The sequence below is a fragment of the Giraffa tippelskirchi genome, chromosome X, assembly GCF_054371585.1.
Source record: "Giraffa tippelskirchi isolate mGirTip1 chromosome X, T2T-mGirTip1v1.2.pri, whole genome shotgun sequence".
Classification (NCBI taxonomy): Eukaryota; Metazoa; Chordata; class Mammalia; order Artiodactyla; family Giraffidae; genus Giraffa; species Giraffa tippelskirchi.
This window is the reverse complement of record NC_137289.1, coordinates 99996034-100015861: the sequence shown is the minus strand read 5'-3', so window position 1 is coordinate 100015861 and position 19828 is coordinate 99996034. Positions and strand designations below refer to the sequence as shown.

At 38.9% G+C, this 19828-nt stretch overlaps 1 protein-coding gene across 1 annotated transcript in view; it reads left to right on the top strand.

Annotated features, from left to right (window-relative positions):
• Positions 1–19828, top strand: part of HUWE1 (HECT, UBA and WWE domain containing E3 ubiquitin protein ligase 1) — a 166418-nt gene that overhangs the window by 112841 nt on the left and 33749 nt on the right. The window contains exons 34-49 of the mRNA XM_081565454.1: positions 657–779; positions 1224–1319; positions 1901–2170; positions 3053–3205; positions 4860–4987; positions 5211–5292; positions 5972–6148; positions 6628–6787; positions 7076–7434; positions 9858–10053; positions 10945–11112; positions 12617–12762; positions 13178–13244; positions 15212–15426; positions 18877–19088; positions 19545–19727. Of these exons, the coding sequence (XP_081421580.1) occupies positions 657–779; positions 1224–1319; positions 1901–2170; positions 3053–3205; positions 4860–4987; positions 5211–5292; positions 5972–6148; positions 6628–6787; positions 7076–7434; positions 9858–10053; positions 10945–11112; positions 12617–12762; positions 13178–13244; positions 15212–15426; positions 18877–19088; positions 19545–19727 (2735 nt within the window). The remainder of the gene's footprint in view (positions 1–656; positions 780–1223; positions 1320–1900; positions 2171–3052; positions 3206–4859; positions 4988–5210; positions 5293–5971; positions 6149–6627; positions 6788–7075; positions 7435–9857; positions 10054–10944; positions 11113–12616; positions 12763–13177; positions 13245–15211; positions 15427–18876; positions 19089–19544; positions 19728–19828) is intronic.

Sequence of the window (19828 nt, the reverse complement as noted above, 5' to 3'; positions counted from 1 at the left end):
AAGCCATTCATAATGGCACCACACAAGATAATGATTGTATCCTTTTTTTCATCACTTAATTCTGTGCCTAATTTTTACCTAGCAGCATCATACAGAACGTAGACTCATACTGCTGTCTTTAAGAAAATAGGTCTTTTTTACTTATTAGTCATTCTTTTATTGCTGGATATGTTGATTTTCTTATTATTTGGTGTTGTAAAGCTGTGGTGTATAGCTTCATTCTCTACAAATCTTTCTATGCATCTCATGATTATTTCCTAGTTGTAGGTTTCCTGTGTCAGTTTTTCAGGCTCTTTCTTCTTCTGTTGCCAGTCTGTCTTCAAGAAAAGTGGGACCAAGTTTTGCTTTTATGTGTGAGTCTCAGTCTTAGAATAATGTTGCTAAGGAAAATAACCATCTAGCTGAATTTTCTTGAAGGATGGAGTTGGGAATCACTTTGACTCCTTGCCTCATTATGTAGCTCTATTTAAATGGTATGGAAGCACCATGCAGAAAGGATCATTCATGTTATCAAACTGACTTAGGTTTATAAATATTATCAGTTCATAAGAAGTTAGAAAAACTTGTTTCCATCTTAAAAGGATTCCTTTTTTTTTACAATGTGTTTGGATTTCTCTCTTACCACGGTTCTTTGAGATCCTGCATTCTTTTTGTAGCTCATGGACATGGGCTTCACAAGGGAACATGCCATGGAGGCCCTGTTGAACACCAGCACTATGGAGCAGGCCACAGAATACCTTCTAACCCACCCTCCCCCGATCATGGGAGGAGTTGTCCGGGTGAGTTGGCTCAGGGGCTGTGATCTCTCAGGGTGTTGGTATGGCTGCTAATGTGCTTTACTTCTTCATGCCAATATTTTCTTTATATGCTAACTCTTACAGCTCTAGAATATAAGGAGCAGAAGCTTTCTATCTCTTAGTCAGGCAAATTTTACTGGACTTTGCAGAAGAACTCTTAAATTATCCATAGGCAGAAAGTAATAGGAGAGGCTCTCTTTTCTGAAATGCCAAATAGGTGGTCACATTGAAGATCCTTTCCTATTTAATTTTGTTGTGGTTTTTCCCTCTTGTTCTCATCGTGAGCAGGTAAGCCTAATTGATTTTATTATACAGAGCAGCATTCAGAGCCCTCTCTGTTCTTCTCTAAAGTTTGAGCCCAGGATGTCTGATTCCTTATGAGTTGGGGTATTTGTAGTTGCTGGATTTTCTTTGGTTGCTCTTTAGGATCTGAGTATGTCTGAAGAGGACCAGATGATGAGAGCGATTGCCATGTCTCTGGGACAGGATATCCCAATGGATCAAAGGGCAGAGTCACCTGAGGTAATTAGGAAACGGGACTTCCAAGAGGGTCTGACACAGTAATATTAGTGTTTCTATGAACATTCTGCTATTACTGTTGGGTAATTGGTGGAAATAAAGTCTAAACAAAGACATGGGAGTACTCATTCATCCCAACCTTGCCATCGCTAGTCTACATTACATTGACCTGAAGCTTTATGTGAAACAGATGAAGCATTAATATTATTGTCAAATAAGAGGCCCAAAATGTACTTGGTAGTGCTCATTAAGCCAAACTTGGCTGTCTTTATTACCTTGGAATCTAGGTAATAATTACTACCTGCAGAGAATGCACGACAGTTGTCTACAAATGATTTTTGTGGGAGGTGATGTCAAATGATGCAAATAAGTTTCCAGCACTTTGAGGATTGGAGGTGTCCTCCTATCTTGCCTTAGCCTGTGTAGCTTTCTTTATACTCATTGCCACACCCTAATGAATGTACCACCTGATTGAGGAGAAGGTAGAGAATATTTATGTGGTTGGGCAGATACATTATTAGAGTCTCCTCACTTTCTTCCTTCAACTGTCCCATATCCTCTCACTCTTCCGTCCATGCCTCTAGGAAGTTGCTTGCCGAAAGGAAGAGGAGGAACGGAAAGCTCGAGAAAAGCAGGAAGAGGAAGAGGCTAAATGTCTAGAGAAGTTCCAGGATGCTGATCCATTGGAGCAAGATGAGCTCCACACTTTCACAGATACAATGTTGCCAGGCTGCTTTCACCTGCTTGATGAGCTGCCAGACACTGTATACCGAGTTTGTGATCTGATCATGACAGCAATCAAACGAAATGGAGCAGACTATCGAGACATGATTCTGAAGCAAGTAGTCAATCAGGTAAGTTCTCCAGGGGCCAGAAAGTCTTCAAAAGGAAAAAACAAAGCTCTGTTTTTCTATGTATCACTTCTTAGATTCATCTAAAATGTCAAAAATGTCTCTCACTCGTGAGCCAAATTAGGCCCCTTGAACTAACTAAATAAATGTTTTTCCCTTTCCTCCTATGTAATAATCTTTTGACAGATGAATCCCCATTCTGATCAGTAGTTGTGACCTGTTGTTTGTCTTTTTTAAGCAGTGTTTTTCTCGTTATGAAATTAATGTATGCTAGTTGTTGAAATAGAATAAGAAATAAACCACCCTAAATTCCCACATAGCCAGTTAACATTTTGGTTATATTTCCTTTACTTTTTTTTATGATTTATGTATTTAAATCATTGGAATCTTATTTTATACATTTTTTTAAGTTGAGAGACAGGAAGAAATTAAAAACTGATATATTTAAACATAATTTTAGTGTATGGAAACATCACAAGAGTAAAAGGCAAACTGGATAAAGCTTTTTCTTCCCCACACGATATGACCAGTCTTTAGTTATCTTTATATCAAGAGCTTATAGAGGTGATTTTAAGAAAACAAACCTTTATAAAAAGGAGCAATTATATAAAATTCATTACAAGAGATTTTCAACATGCATACTAAAGGATGACCAATGTTTCTAACATGCTGAGGGCTTTTTTTTTTTTCTGTTTTTCATGATAATTCTGGAGTGGGTATAATGAAAAATTTAAAGTAGGTAGAACCTTTGTAAAATTTACCCAGTCTCCTTCAGCAAATGTGTTAGAGGTGGAGGGAGTATTTTACAAGGTTGAGAATGTTTTGACAAACCTCATCATACTCTATCTACAGTCATTTGACCTGGCTCCTTTCCTGCTTTTCTAGGTTTGGGAAGCTGCTGATGTATTGATCAAAGCTGCTCTTCCCCTGACAACGAGTGACACAAAAACTGTATCAGAGTGGATCAGTCAGATGGCCACTCTACCCCAGGCCTCTAATTTGGCCACTAGAATCTTGCTTTTAACACTGCTTTTTGAGGTAAGATTTAGACCTTTTGGTCCCTGTTACTCATTCATCAAAGAATCATCAATCACCTACCATTTGAGCCATTGAAGAAGGTATAGAGAAATGTCTGCATTTCATGAGCCTACAGTTTCTGATAGGCTGTAATGCACGTGTGCGTGTGTGCTGTCACTCAGTCATGTCCAACTGTTTGCAACCCTATGAACTGTAGCCTACGAGGCTCCTCTGTCCAAGAGATTCTCCAGGGAAGAATACTGGAGTGGGTTGCCATGCCCTCCTCCCAGGAATCTTCCCGACCCAGGGATCAAACCTGCATCTCTGTTTCCTGCATTGGGAGGCAGGTTCTTTACCACCAGCACCACCTGGGAAGCCCAGTAATGCACATAATTAAGTATATAATACAGCATTCTGTGCTACATGAATGGTAATAATCTTGAGTTCAGGGAAGTCAGTATACATCACTTCTGGATAATAAGAGAAGTGCTTCTTGGAACAAATGTTAATTAATTGAATTGGGTCTTAGAGGGTGGGGTATAATTAGAAGGCACTTAGAATGACTATAAGTTGTGGATTTCTTTTGGCTTCTCTGAGGAAACCTAACTAGCAGTGGGGTAGGATGTGGAATTTGGTAATAGGTGTCAGATAGAATCTGACTTGTCTTTCTGACCTGGTCAGTCAGCAGATTATTTGAGGTAAAGCATGTTCTTGTTCCAACCAACATAGGAATTAGGAGGCAACTAACCTTGAACAAGTGACTCGTCATTTTGAGCTTATCATGTTTAATGGTAAAACCTGGATTTAATGGAGTAAACCCTTTATAGCATATTGGAGTTAAGTCCAATATGTGTCTTACTTTATGTCTACAGTCTTGGGGCTTTCGTTTATAATGGAAGTGGTGATTCTTACTATATAACGCTTGTGAATAGATACTTGTGGGAAAGACTGCAAAGTTCTGAATGCTGTTATTGGGGGCCCCAATAACATTATAATATAAAGAGAAATTACTCATGAGCCCCTCCTTTTTTAAAAAAAATCACAAACGACAGTCTTATATTTTCTTCTGGTCTTTTTTCCTATATGTTTAAACAGTCAGGATCAGAATGTTTAGAAAGTTTTGTGTTCTTTCAAGTATTATATTATAAATATTTACCATGTCATGTACATATTATTCCATCTTTTCAATGTTCCTATTGTTGGCCATTTATTTAAATTATATCCAGTGATTTCCTGTTATATCAATACTGCTTTGTGTAGCCCCTGTAAGAGGAACTATTAACTTTGTTGCTATGTTTAATTATTCCATCTCCCTTGGATGATTATAAAGGTTCTCTGTAAATCAGAAGCTTTTAAGCTAGCCTAGATGACAGTTCTTAATGATATTAATCATACTAGTAATAGTTTCCACATTAAGCACATACTAATGTACACTGTGTTGGCACTGTATATTGCAATTAACCTGGAGATATAAACATTATTATTCCATTTGACCCATGAGGAAACTAAGGCCTAGAGAATTTGAGTAATAATATATCTCAGATCACACTGGTAAGTGGTGGAAATGGAATTTGAATTCAGCCAATTCCATTAGTGTTCACTCTTTTGTTTTATACCATACTAATCCTTGAAACTGAGTAGAAGTTGGTATTTTTTTTTCTCTTTGATTAATCAGGAATTGAAGCTGCCTTGTGCTTGGGTGGTTGAATCTAGTGGCATCCTTAATGTCCTAATCAAACTCTTGGAAGTGGTTCAGCCCTGCCTACAGGCCGCCAAGGAACAAAAGGAGGTCCAGACCCCAAAGTGAGTGACCCTGTATCTCTCCTGGTTTCATTTGTATTTCTCTGGGCCTTTGGACCCTCAAGTTTAGGACTTGAATCATGCAGTTTCCTGGGGCATGTATGGGATAAATCTTGGATACCTTTTATGATTTGAAAATTGTGCACTACCTGATAAAATCAAAATAAGTTTTCCCATGTTGCACAGGTTTCTGGTTTCCCAGAGTAAATCATTTCTTCTATTTTAGGTGGATTACTCCAGTGTTGCTCCTGATTGATTTCTATGAAAAAACAGCCATTTCCTCAAAAAGGAGAGCCCAAATGACTAAGGTACATAAAACGGTATATATGGTGAGCAGAACAGCCGAGCTTCTTGAGGCAAGAATAGACCAGAAGAAAATATGGGATAGTGGTATTAAAAAAAAAAATGTAAAGCTCTCTGATCAAGGCATAAATCTCTTGAGAGATCTTGATAATTAGAGTTCTTTTCTTAATTGGAAGTTAGAATTTATTTAGTTATTTTTATGGAGCTGCTTACTAAAAGGTCTAAGAATTTACCCTGGAAGTGAATGTGAAAGAAGTATGCTGTCTCCAGAGGAGGAGTGGCTCTTCTGTTATGTGAAGGGCTGAGTGTGCAACAGTTTCTCCAAAAGCAAGTGCTCCTTATATAAAAATTATATATGCCACATAATCTCAGTACCTTCTCAGAAACAGAAGTTTTGTTCCAGTACATCTAAAATAATGTTTACCTTTTGTGGAAAATAGTTGGAAACAAAAAGAAAGGATCACAGGATAAGGGTAGAGAGTGTTTTGTGCCTATGGAGAGGCTCAGGGATGTGAGGGATAAGGTATATGAAAACTTCTTTCTTGGTTTTCAAAATATAATAAATGTCCAATATATTTCCTTTTCCTGGGTTAGCTTTAGCAATGAATGCTGATGAAATGACTATTTCTTCTAATAGTCAACATTATAAGGAAATACAGTAAAACTTTGTGCTCTTGTATTTAGTACCTACAGTCTAACAACAACAACTGGCGCTGGTTTGATGACCGCTCTGGACGTTGGTGTAGTTACAGTGCAAGCAACAACAGCACTATTGATTCTGCCTGGAAATCTGGAGAGACAAGTGTGCGTTTCACTGCAGGCCGAAGAAGATACACTGTCCAGTTCACTACAATGGTACAGGTACATGCTCACTCGATGCCGTAAACTTGATTGAAAGAGGGGAATGTGCTAAGTATGCCTTTCCATTTGCTTCTTCCAGAACCAGCAGTCCTGACATGTTATAAGGATGGTATTACCATTACTAAATGGGGTATAGTTTTCAGAGAACTGAGTCTTTCTAAAGCTATATTTTAGGCCAGGAGTCTTGGCAATTTGATACTGTCACACCTGGAAATCATTTTAAGTGTTCAGTCAAGGATTAGGGAGTTGTTGGGATATGGTATCTGCTCTACTGGAAAGTTTCATAATTTGCTGTAGGGCCTTGTGTATGCCACTTTCTTTCTTAGGACCTTCAGGCTTTCTTTCTGTAAATAATAGGAATGGGATAAATTGCCAAAATTCCTTCCTGTTACAGCATTTTGCCACAGAGTCCCAATTCCCCCATTTCCCCTTACAGTTCTTTTTTCTGTAGAGATATTTTTGTCTGCTTGAATTCCTAGGTTAATGAGGAAACAGGGAACCGGCGTCCTGTGATGCTGACACTCCTGAGGGTACCACGACTGAATAAAAATTCTAAAAACAGCAATGGACAGGAACTAGAGAAGACACTGGAAGAAAGCAAAGAGATGGATATCAAACGTAAAGAAAATAAAACCAGTGGTATGGACTTTCAGCTTTGAATCTTTCAAGGAGGGTCTTACATAAAGCTAATGTGCCTTTATGGCTTAAATTCTGACTAGTTTCATCATGAGTGATTTCTTACTCTTCAGATTGCTTGGTGACTTAAAGATACATAGTTCTCCTTTTTATATGCTTTTTCATCTGGTCTTTGAATTGGTATTTGGTATATTTGTCTTAATAAGACCCAAGTGTTTGGTTGCTTCAGAGGGAGAGAATGGAAGGAAATGTCAAGTTAACTGTCTGAACACTTACTTTTCCCATTTGTAGATACCCCCTTGGCCCTAGACAGTACAAATACTGAAAAGGAGACAAGCCTGGAAGAAACAAAAACTGGGGAGATCTTGATCCAGGGCCTGACAGAGGATATGGTGACTGTTTTAATCCGGGCCTGTGTGAGCATGCTAGGCGTCCCTGTGGATCCAGACACTTTGCATGCCACCCTTCGCCTATGCCTGAGGCTCACCCGAGACCACAAATATGCCATGATGTTTGCAGAGCTGAAGAGTACTCGCATGATCTTAAATTTGACCCAGAGTTCAGGCTTCAATGGGTTTACTCCCCTGGTCACCCTTCTCTTAAGACACATCATTGAGGACCCCTGCACCCTGCGCCATACCATGGAAAAGGTGCGTCTTTGGTGTCCGATGCTGGTTTAGCTTTATATCATACTTTGTTCTCCTTGGTCTCAGAACAGATTGACTTCTGGTTCTTCTTCAGGTATATAGCTATGTGTTATAGATATGCTCTGCCCAGCAAAATTTCCCAGCTGTGTCCTCAGGTGCTTGCTTAGATGATAGATAATCCCATTGAGTGACATTTAAAAAGTACTAGAAAATAGGATTTTTTACCCCTGAATTACTATAGTGATAGCTCTTATCCAGAAAATCTTCTTCACATAAGAGCCTATTTTCCAACCATATTGTTTTGGGTATTGTAAAAATAAAGTTTATTCTTGAATAACAAGTTTGAACTGCACAGGTCCACTTATATAAAGATTTTTTTTTCCCAATAGTAAACACTAAAGTACTACCACGATCAGTTCGTTGAATTCGCAGATACAGAACCTCAGATATGGAGAGCCAACTATAAGTTATAAGCAGATTTTCAACAGCATGGAGGGCTGGTGCCCCTAACCCCCACAATATTCAAGCGTTGGCTATAGTAAAGTTTTTGGAATGTTTATGACTGGGAAAAGCTCTTTACAAATACACATTGTGTACATGAAAACTGAGGTTTATATGTCAATTTTAGGAAACACATAAAGCAATAGAAGAAAGTAATTACAAAAATAAAAACCCTTATGACATCAACTTAAGACTTCAACAGAAGGGTTAGGGGCTAACATCTTACTAGTAAGGCTTTTTCTCCACCGTACTTTTACAGACTCTTCTTTCCTCTGCTAATTCTTTGTTAGCAGTCATCAGGTGAACGTTACTGAATTTCACTACCAATTTCCTCTTTTGGAACATTGTTTCCCACATTTATATGTAGTGTTGCTATTCACATTTTTGTGCATAGCTTTGTCACATTTACAATTGTTTTTCTTATAAATGCTTAGAAATTGGATCAAAAGGTATAAATTATTTTGGTGCCACTTCATACTTCTTTGTGTATATGAGTATATATCTCACACTCTTCAGATAATTCTTCCTCAGCCAGCTTATTTGATTTCACCTGGTAGGAGCAAAGCCAAAAGAAGGAGGGCTGTTAAAGACAGCATGTACATTGATCCAATGTTAGGAGACAGCCCAACAGAGAAGAAACAACTATATGCACAGACAGTATTCTGACTTAAAAACACTTTTAAAATGTTTAAAGCTTAAACAACTTTTTTAAATGCTAGGGAAAAAAATGTAGGTTCTTGTTGGATGACAGAAAACTTTCTAAACATAAAGGAAATTTTATTTGGGGGTATGGCGAACAAAGGAATATCAGTGGCAGTTTTAATGTATCAAGTGGCTTGATAATATCCACTGCAGGTACAGGAGTGGAGAACTAGGCATACTCTTACTTTTTGTAAGAGTGGAAATTGATACAGCCACATTGGAGGGTAATTTGGTATTGTCAGTTTAAAATACTCTTTGACCTAGAAATTCTGTGGCCAAGAATTTATCTGATAACTAAAGTCAAGTATCCCAAGGTACATATACAAGAATGTTCACTTTAGAATTGCTTGTAATACCAAGACTAGACATCCAGTGTCCTACAAAGGACAAAATAAATAAACAATGGCACATAGTGGAATTGCAATTTTCTGTATTTAAAGAATGAGAGTTATTTTACGATTTGGAGCCTGAAAGGCAAGATAATGGAGGTTATTATGCTAAACTGAAGGGTATGGCTGTAGTGTTTACTATTGGAAAAAAATCTGTGTGTAAGCAGACCTATCCAGTTCAGACCTGTTATTCAAGAGTCAGCTGTACTTTTACAACCCGAAAATACCTTTGCAGTGTTTGGAAAATAGGCTCTTGGGTGAAGTAATCCTACAGGGGATGATCTTTAAAACATGAACTTGGTGGAAGGTGTCCTAGTCCCTTACTAACAAGTTTTAGTTCAAGAAACCTATACTCTTGGCTGTCATTATCCAAGACTGATGATTGACTTTGAAACTTTAGTTTTGTTCTTATACAAAGTGGGTGTCAGTATTACATATTTTTAGAGTTCGAACTATTCTGATTTAAAATTGGGACGGCATGTGGGAAGGCTCAGAACTGGCACTTAAATTTGGGAGCTTTAATTTGGAGGAGTGATCAGTGATCTAGATATGTTTCCCAGTTTCTATAAGGATTGCATATCGTCTAGTCTTAACAGTTGATAGTTTGGGGGATAGGCTGAATGTTGTAACTTTTTTATAAGCCACATTTTTTTGAATTGTGAAGGACTAAAATTCAAAAGACCCAAGTGTGTCTTCCTCCCAAAGATCAAAAGGCTTTCATCCACTGTCTTGAGGGAGAGCTTGGTTGGTATTTTAATCCTTGGTAACTCTTCCTGGAATGCAGTTTTGTTTTAGAAAGTGGTCTTTAATCAGCAGTGTCCTCCTCTTTACTAGGTTGTTCGCTCAGCAGCTACAAGTGGAGCTGGTAGCACTACCTCTGGTGTTGTATCTGGCAGCCTCGGCTCTCGGGAGATCAACTACATCCTTCGTGTCCTTGGGCCAGCCGCATGCCGCAACCCAGACATTTTCACAGAAGTGGCCAACTGCTGTATCCGCATTGCCCTTCCAGCCCCTCGCGGCTCAGGAACTGGTAGGTTTACCCTTCTCCTGGCCTTTGAGACGTTGAGGTCTGTGGCTTAGTATAACTCAGAAAATTTCCTGTGAGGAAGCCTGTAGCTTGGAAAACTTCCTTAGGCAGGCATTGGGACATTGGCTTGTTGATCAAGTGGGTCAATTCAGAGGTAGTTGAGTAGCTTCTCTGGTCTTTGCCCTGTAGTAATTCCTGCCAGAGATGCCAAGAACTCAAGGAGATGAGAGAAACCAGCAACCTTAATGGAATGCTGAATATAGATAAAGGAGATTTGGAGAAATTAGAATATTTACTGTGTAAAAGATAATATAATTGTATCTGTGTTAAATTTCTTGAGTATTATTGTATTCTGGCTGTGTAGGAAAATATCCTTGATCCTTAGATTCGGGTAGACATATTTAGGAGTGGAAAATGTTGATTCTAGATGAAAAGTATATGGATGTTTTTGTACTAACCTTTCAACTTTTCTGTGGGGTTTGGGGGTTTTTTGTTTGTTTTTTGAATTAGAAGTTGGGAAAGGGACTAATTATTTTGGGACCCCCAGCCTGGCCCTGCCTGTGCTTGGCATTTCTCATGTGTGGTCTCTTTTAATCCCCAAATTTTCAAGAATGAAAAAACTGAGGTTTATTGAAATAATTTGACCAAGATCCTGTCACAGAACTTGATTTTAAAACCAAATGTCCCCAAATCCAAATCCTATATTCTTTTTTTACTATTTGATACTGCTGTATTAAATCCTATGGGATTTAGGGAAGGTAAAAGCCAGCTTTTCTAAGTAGACTCCTTGAACATTGTTTGGAAGTGGCCCTCCGCTTCTTAGTCTTTATCAGTTACCAAATGTAGGTACCTGCTCATTATTGACTGATTTTTCTCTGTCTCACTGTGACTTAGCTTCAGATGATGAGTTTGAGAATCTTAGAATTAAAGGCCCGAATGCTGTACAGCTGGTGAAAACAACCCCTTTGAAACCCTCACCTCTGCCTGTCATTCCTGATACTATCAAGGAAGTGATCTATGACATGCTAAATGCCCTGGCTGCATACCATGCTCCAGAGGAAGGTATGTAACTAGCCCACCTGAGGAGGCTGGCACTTTGGTTAGGTCACTTTAACCAACCCATGGCTTAGTGAGCACTCAACTATTTCCCCATGCTCTAGGAATCAAGATGAATAAAACACATAGCCCCCTTCTCTAAAGAAGTTAATAGTTATACAGTATGAATGATAACAGTCTGACAAAGGATATGACCAAGGAATGATAAAATGCTGACAAAGGTCCATATAGTCAAAACTATGGCATTTCCATTAGTCATGTGTGGATGTGAGTTGGACCATAAAGAAGGCTGAGCACTGAAGAATTGATGCTTTTGAACTGGGTATTGTAGAAGACTCTTGAAAGCCACTTGGATAGCAAGAAGATAAAATCAATCAATCCTGAAGGAAATCAACCCTGAATATTCATTGGCAGGACTGATGCTGAAGCTGAAGCTCCAATACTTTGGCAAAATCTGATGAGCCGACTCATTGAAAAAGACCCTGATGCTGGGAAAGATGCAGGGCAGGAGAAAAAGGGGGCAACAGAGGATGAGATGGTTGGATGGCATCATCAACTTAATGGGCATGAGTTTGAGCAAACTGGAAGATAGTGAAGGACAGGGGAGCCTGACATGCTGCAGTCCCTGGGGTTGCAAAGCTGGGCACCACTGACAATTGAACAAGAACAAAAATGAATGATAAGGATAAGGAGATTGCCCAAGTCTTTTATATAAGACTACATCCCATACAGGCAAGAATGAACAAAGATTAAAAAGGAGATAATAGCGTCTTATGACCAGGTTGAAAATAAAATACCAAGTCGTCTCTAATGTTTTCCTTCTCATAAACAAAACCTCTTTATTGCCCAATATTACAAGGTGTGGCTAGGCTTCCTGTCCTTTGACACCACCATCCCTATCTTTTGTCCTTAGTTAAGTGCTGCTTTTAAGTATTGGGAAAGTGATAAATGAATTGCTTAGAACCTAAGGTTCTATTCCAGTCAGATACTTCTGGATTTTATTCAGGACATACTTACTTGATAGGTCCCACAGAATTGCCAAAAGTTGATGAATAGTGAATTTAGCAAGTCAAGAAAATCTGAGTCTTTACTTCAGTGCTTTTCATTTATACAGCACTCTGATCCTTATAAAGCTTCTTGCTTTTCCCACAATTGGAAAACCTTTACCCACCTCCTGAACTCTCTTCCCCCCTAAAAAATAATAATATAGCTATTTATAGTAGCCATCTATTGACTTCCCACTGTACTAGGCAAAGTGTCAGGTATGTTCATTTAAGTTTAGTAGTGACAGCTAAGGACAGTGAGGAGACTAAATTGCCTATGATCACAAAACTATTGATAGAATAAAGCTTTCAATCATGCTGTCTCTACATTTATCATTCTTAAATCAAAGCCTAGCAATATTACTATGTAAACAGTTGTAGCAACTTGGAGCAAAATTGACCAAGCTACCAGATGGGCATTAACATTGCACAGTCTGAAAAGTTATGTTTTGTTTTTGTTTTTCTAGCAGACAAATCTGATCCTAAACCTGGGGGTATGACTCAAGAGGTTGGCCAGCTTCTGCAAGACATGGGTGATGATGTATACCAGCAGTACCGGTCACTTACCCGTCAGAGCAGTGACTTTGATACACAGTCAGGATTTTCCATTAATGTAAGTCAGTTCCAACCTTCGATTTTCCTTCTCTTTTTGGTACCTATTATGGGATAAAGGGTTATGCCAAGAATATTTCAAAGGTCTTAATTTTGATGTATCTATAAATTATACGTTTCCTAAAAATGAAGATTGGGTTGTCCTTAGGATTTTCTTTTTTCTCCTTGGATTAAAAATGTTTCTTTAATTCATTTTTCAGTCTCATCTTCCTCTGTTCTCTTTTCTGCCAATCTTCTAGTGGCTGTTTATAATGATACCTTCCCACAGGTTATAGTATATAGATGGGAAAGGTGGTTAAAAGATAGACAAAGAGAGTCAATAACATTTACAACCAGTACCCTGAAAAGGAGTCCTGCCACTTGGGGACAATTGTCTTTGAAATTAATAATGGCTCAGGAGTTTTCTTCTTCCATAGAGTCAGGTCTTTGCTGCAGATGGTGCCTCCACTGAGACTTCCACATCTGGGGCATCCCAAGGAGAAGGTAATGGGTTCACTTTTCTCTTTTGTTCTTATTCCTTGAGAGGACAACTTGAAGAAACTGGGTGTCCTGGACAGGCAGTAGAGGAATACAGGCATAATTGTCATGTTTACTTGCCCAAGTGAACTTTCTCAGGGGTGAGCTCAGCATTCTGTAAACAAAAGGTCCATCCCAGTTATCTGAGACCAGATTAAGTCTTTATACTCTTCAGGAATGCAGGAATACATGCAGATCTCCTTATAGCCAGCAGCTCAGGACTGTAGGCCTCATTTCTTACCATTGCTACCAGCTCCAGAAATTACAATGCTTTCTATAGGGTCATTAGAAGACTGCCATTTGAATGCCCCAGTGAGAGCTGGTGCAGCACAACAGTGTTACTAAGGAGCATACATTAATGACCAGAGCCAGGTAAATCAAAGACCCTGGGCCCAAAGGGCTCAGGCCAGCTTTCTGTATGAAAGTTTCACCCATGCCTGTTTTCTTACTGAGCTCTATTCCATTTTGTAGTATGGCATCCTGGCCCTGTACCCACCCCTCATTATATGCTAAAATTAATGGAACTGACCATAGAAAAGAATGAAATTTTGCCATTTGCAGCAACATGGATGGAATTGGAGGGCCTTATGCTAAGTGAAATAAGATAAATACAAATATTGTGTAACATCACTTTTACGTGAAATCTAAAAAATAAAACCAGTGAATATAACAAAAGAAGCATACTAACATACCGAGAACAGGCTAGTGATTACCAGTGGGGAGAATTAGGCGGGGGCAGTCTTGGGGTAGGGGATTAAAAAATTCAAACTATTAGGTATAAACTAAATTATGAGGATATATTAGGGAATATAGCCAATATTTTATAATAATTATAAATGAAGTATAGCCATTAAAAATTGTGAATCACTGTATTATACACCTGTAACTGATGTAATTTTGTGCAGCACTGCAATTCAAAAGGAAATACAATGAATAAATAAAGCCAGTGGAACTATAACTTAACTAACCCAGTAGTGGTTGCTATGGTAACATCCTTTCGTTCTCTTCTTGAAACCTCTGCATATATTTCTTTTGGTAGCTTCCACTAAGACTTATTATAGAACCTTGGTGCCAGTGACACTCTTCTAGCTATAACATTTGCATGGTGGATTCTTGCTTTCCAGCAGTTTCAACAGAGCCCATTGGCTACTTGCCAAGAATTAAAGAAATGTCCTGTGAATGAGACATTTTAAGAGCTGCTGTTTCTTGACAGGAAAGAGCTTTGAAGTCTAAGTTAGGATGTTGTTCTTAATGCCAGACTAGTCCCTGGAGATAAGTTTAAAAGGCTAATAATTAATAAAATATTGGTTAGTTCATTTTGTGGGACTTACTGCTCGTATGTAGTATATAGTATGGATGATGGTAGTATCATTCAAGGGAAACATCATTGCCCACTGTGTGACAGACTGTCTTTTTGTTTAGTCGCTCAGTCATGTCTGACTCTTTGTGACTCCATGGATTATCACCCACCAGGCTTCTCTGCCCATGGGATTCTCCAGGCAAGAATACTAGAGTGGGTTGCCATTTCCTTCTCCAGGGGATCTTCCTGACCGGGGGATCAAACCCATGCTTCCTGCATTGGCAGGTGGATTCTTTACCACTGAGCCACCAGGGAAGCCATGTTGAACTATAGAAGACACCAAAATGAATCAGGTTCATTCCCTGCACTTAAAGAATTTTGTCTAGTGAGGGTAACATGCACTGTTGTATTTCTGGAACATTACAAAAGGAGGGAAATGGCAGAATATGTGTGAACATACTGTATCCACAGATTACATCTGAAACCCGACCATCTTAGTTATCTGTCCTACTGCAGTAGGAGGAGGGCATTCAATTTGCACTAGTGGCCTGAAGTGATATCCTTTCCACCGAAGACTGGATTTTGCCAATATTCCTGTGTGGAATTGAACCAGTGTTTGGCTCTCTTTGAACAGTGTCAAGTCCGGAGGAGTCTCGGGATGGGAAGAAAGATAAAGAAGGGGACCGGGCCTCTGAGGAAAGCAAGCAGAAAGGCAAGGGCAGCAAACCTTTAATGCCCACCTCCACTATTCTTCGGCTTCTGGCAGAGTTGGTGAGATCCTATGTTGGTATTGCTACCCTGATTGCCAACTACAGCTACACTGTGGGCCAGTCTGAGCTGATCAAAGAGGTAATATTTCTGATTTTTGCCTAATATTTTATACTTGCATCATTTGGATACCTGCTATGTGTTGGATACTTTGCTAGGAACCCAAGCATGCTAGCCCAATGGTGAGAGGCAGAGGCCTGTTAAGACACGTTAATGAGCTTGCCTTTTTTTCCATGATGTGGAGGCATTAGGCTCACTTGCCAAGGAATGAGCAGATACAGTTTATTACTTTGTTTTGTAGAAACTCACTTGGTGTGCATTAGTGGAGAATGCAACAGGCAAGGTTGTAGTCAGACCAGTCAGGACTGCTAATATAGTAATCTAGGGTAATATAGGATCTTGATAAAGTTAGAGGGGTTAATGAATGAGTTAAAGAGAGATTTTAACAGTAGAAATGGATGAGATTGGATTTGGAGAGTAAAGGTGAAATCAAGAACTCAAGAGATGTTTCTTGTTTTATGTTTTTTTATCTTTCATTAGAAGAGGAAATGGTTCAAAGAGAAAATGTGGAATATGAGAGGTATCTGTGGGTCACCTACGTAAAGGTATCTAGGAGACAGGAGAATAAATGAAATACACAATATTGGTGTTTATCTTCCAGATGTATTCACAGCTGAGCAAAGACACCTGATGTGGTAACAGTATTGGTAATAAATAGAATATAAAAGCTTAAATGTTCATCAGTAGAGCATGGGAAAGAATGAAGTCATATTTTATATGTCCTGATACAGAATTATCTTCAGGTTGTATTTTTCAAGTGAAAGGGCACTTTAAGAAACCATATCATGTTCCCATATATGTAAGAGGGGTGCCCAAGGAGGGTTTTTCACAAAGGAGACCTTCTTTTAGCAGTCACAGAGTTATTTTATGGTTAGTAAGCAATAAAGGGTGTAAGTAGAACAAAGGCAACCATGTTGCAGACAAAGAATCTGAAAGCAGCTGCCATTTTTAAGCTATTTTTTATCTTAATCCAAGCTTTAAAATACATACAAAAATACACAGCTCCTAAGTGATTCACCAATTAATTTTTCTTGAATGCTGCTGCTGCTGCTGCTGAGTCACTTCAGTCGTGTCCAACTCTGCAACCCCATAGACGGTAGCCTACCAGGCTCCCACGTCCCTGGGATTCTCCAGTCAAGAACACTGGATTGGGTTGCCATTTCCTTCTCCAATGCGTGAAAGTGAAATCACTCAGTCGTGTCCGACTCTTAGCGACCCCATGGACTGCAGCCTACCAGGCTCCTCCGTCCATAGGATTTTCCAGGCAAGAGTACTGGAGTGGGGTGCCATTGCCTTCTCCTTTCTTGGATGACTACCGCTCAAATAAAACATTAGAAACCCCACAAAGGCTACCCCATGCACATCTTTGCACATCTCCCCTTCCCCTTTGAACTTCCATGAAGTCACCATTATTTTACATTCATAAATTGATTTTGTACTTTATATAAGTGGAGTCTTACAGTATGTCCTCCTATATCTGGCTTCTGTTGCTTAACATATTTGCAAGATTCATCTTTGTGTGTAGTTGTAGTTTATTTTCATTGCTGTATAGAATTTCATTATATGGATGTAACGCAATCTTCTTATCCATTTTAGTGCTTATAGACATTTGTCTAGTTTTCCTTTTAGAAGTGTTAAAAAGTAGTACTGCTATAATCACTCTTACACATGTCTTGGTGAACGTAAGTTCATTGATTTTGTGTGTGTGTTATATATATAAATTCATACATAAATTCATATATTTTTGTTGGATGGTATGTGCGTAGGAGTGGAATTGCTGGTGGTCTGTTAAGCTTTAGCAACTGGTGTCAAGTTTTCCAGAGCAGTCATGTCAATTTATATAATCACCAGCACAGCCTATGGGTGTTTGGATTATTTCACCTCCTTGTCAGTACTTGGTATTCCTGTTTTTCATTTTAACTATTCTAGTAGGTTCATACTGGCATTGTATTGTGGTTAAAATTTCCTGTCTTTCTTGGCTATATTCTCTTTTGTGAAGTGTCCAAGTCTTATTCTTACTTTCTTCTGAATTCTTTATATATTCTGGATATAAGTCCTTTATGGAATGTGTGTATTAAATATACATTAGACATCTATTTCAAAGCTTATGCCAGTTGTAGTTATAATAATAGCATACTTGTGGAATAAGACATTTAATTGCAAATTTGTACAATTTTAATGTGTCAAGTGACCTACTTACTGGTGCTGGATACTCATAGGTGCTTTACACATACTATTGATAATCCTCACCTCAGCACTGCAAGTTTGTTAGTATTGCTCTCCTTAAGAGAAAAAAGAGAAGGCTCAGAGGGGTCAATAACTTGCTCAAGGCCACACTGCAGAGTAGCAGGACTAGGATTAGAGCCCAGATCTCTGGTTTCAAATCCATATTCCTTCCACTCAGTCATGAATACATGATTCCACTCAGGAATCGTCGCCCAAATTGCAAGGCTTTTATTCCAGTTTTTACTGATAATGTTACACTTTTATTCAGAAAATTGTTTTAACTTTGTGTTTTATTCACTACTGGGAATTTTTTTTATCTCTAGTAGTTCTGTCTTAACCAAGGTCACCCTATCTAATTTCACAGTGCCTAGAATTCTTCAATGCATTTTTTAAATTGAGGTAAAATGCACATAAAACTAAGCATTTTAAAGTATACAGTCCAGGAAGGGGAACACATGTAAACCCATGGCTGATTCATGTCAATGTATGGCAAAAACTACTACAATATTGTAAAGTAATTAGCCCCCAACTAAAATAAATAAATTTATTTAAAAAATAATAATAAAGTATACAGTTGTTGGGATTTAGTGCATTCAGTGTTGTGCAACCATCGTTTGCATCTAGTTCCAAAATTGCCAGTGTGTTTTGATCCAAAATCTACTTGAATGACAACAGAGCTAAGTTTCTAAGATACAGAATTATCAGGGCAGAAATCATTTTTAGAGGTTGGGGAGTCTGACTTAATTTTCTCCCCTATTGTTGGGCCTTTTTTGCTATTTTAGGTAACCCTACATTAAATATTTCTGCATATCCATATCTGTAACTGTGCTGTGTGTTTCTCATCCCCTGCCAATTTTTAGCTCAGGGTCCTGGGCACATTGTAGGTTTCAGTACTACAATTTATTAGAAACTGTGGACTAATTGTAACATTGAATTAGAAATCAAGGCTTGAATCATCACCACTGACTTAAGTTCTCTGTGCAAGCCATGTTTCTTTGGGCCTCAGATTGATGAAGATATGTAAACTTGTGAGAAATGAACGGAATTTGGAAGCATAAAACCTGTATTTGTTACTCATTTAGCTTGCACCTTTAAGCCTTGTTTTTTTTCATCTATAAAGTGGGCCTGATAGTCATTAACTGAGTGACTCTGAGGATCAGTGCTGTGTGCATGCACCTTGTTGATGTGCAAACAGTATGGCATAATTATCCTTGTGAGTAAATGTCATGATTAATGACTTTTCAGGATTGCAGTGTGCTAGCTTTTGTCTTGGACCACCTCCTCCCGCATACCCAGAATGCAGAAGACAAGGACACACCTGCGCTGGCCCGCCTGTTCCTTGCAAGCCTGGCTGCCTCAGGGAGTGGCACAGATGCCCAGGTGGCCCTTGTGAATGAAGTAAAAGCAGCCCTGGGAAGGGCACTGGCTATGGCTGAGAGTACAGAGAAACATGCCAGGTAAAATCCATGCCTGACTTAGTGCTGATAAGCAATAGCATCCCCTAACTCCATTCTTGGCCCATGGAATTCATTGCATTTGAACAAGAGTTCTGGTCATACTTGCACTGTACATTCTCTGGTTCTCAGATAGTTCTAGTGCTGCAAAATACCCAAAGGACTGATGACACTTGGAGGAAGTAAGTAAATGACTTCAGAGGGAAAAAAAAGGATATTTTCATTATATTACTAAAATCTTCAAGCAAAAAGTGGAGGAGGTTATTCAACTTTACTTTTTTAAATTATGTTTGAAGAAAATGAAGAATGCCTCCACCCAGGGAGTGAGTTCTTACCTGATTAGATGTTACTTCCAGATGGAAACACAAAGGGAAGAGGGTTATCTGAGGCAAGTTAGTGAAGACGTGGCCTAAGAATGGGCTGTGTTCACATGAAAGAGATGTCAAACTTCTCTCCCAGACTTCAGGCAGTGATGTGTATCATCAGTACTATCATGGAGTCCTGCCCCTCCACCTCCAGCTTCTACAGCAGTGCAACAGCCAAGACCCAACACAACGGCATGAACAACATCATTCGACTCTTCCTGAAGAAGGGACTGGTTAATGACCTGGCCAGAGTGCCTCACAGCCTGGACCTGTCCAGGTAAAATTATTCCTGAGCTCCAGCCCCAGACTTTTGCTCTGTCTTTAATCATGCTGCATACTTCTCCATTTGCCTAGTGTTTTATGTATCCTTGCCAGATA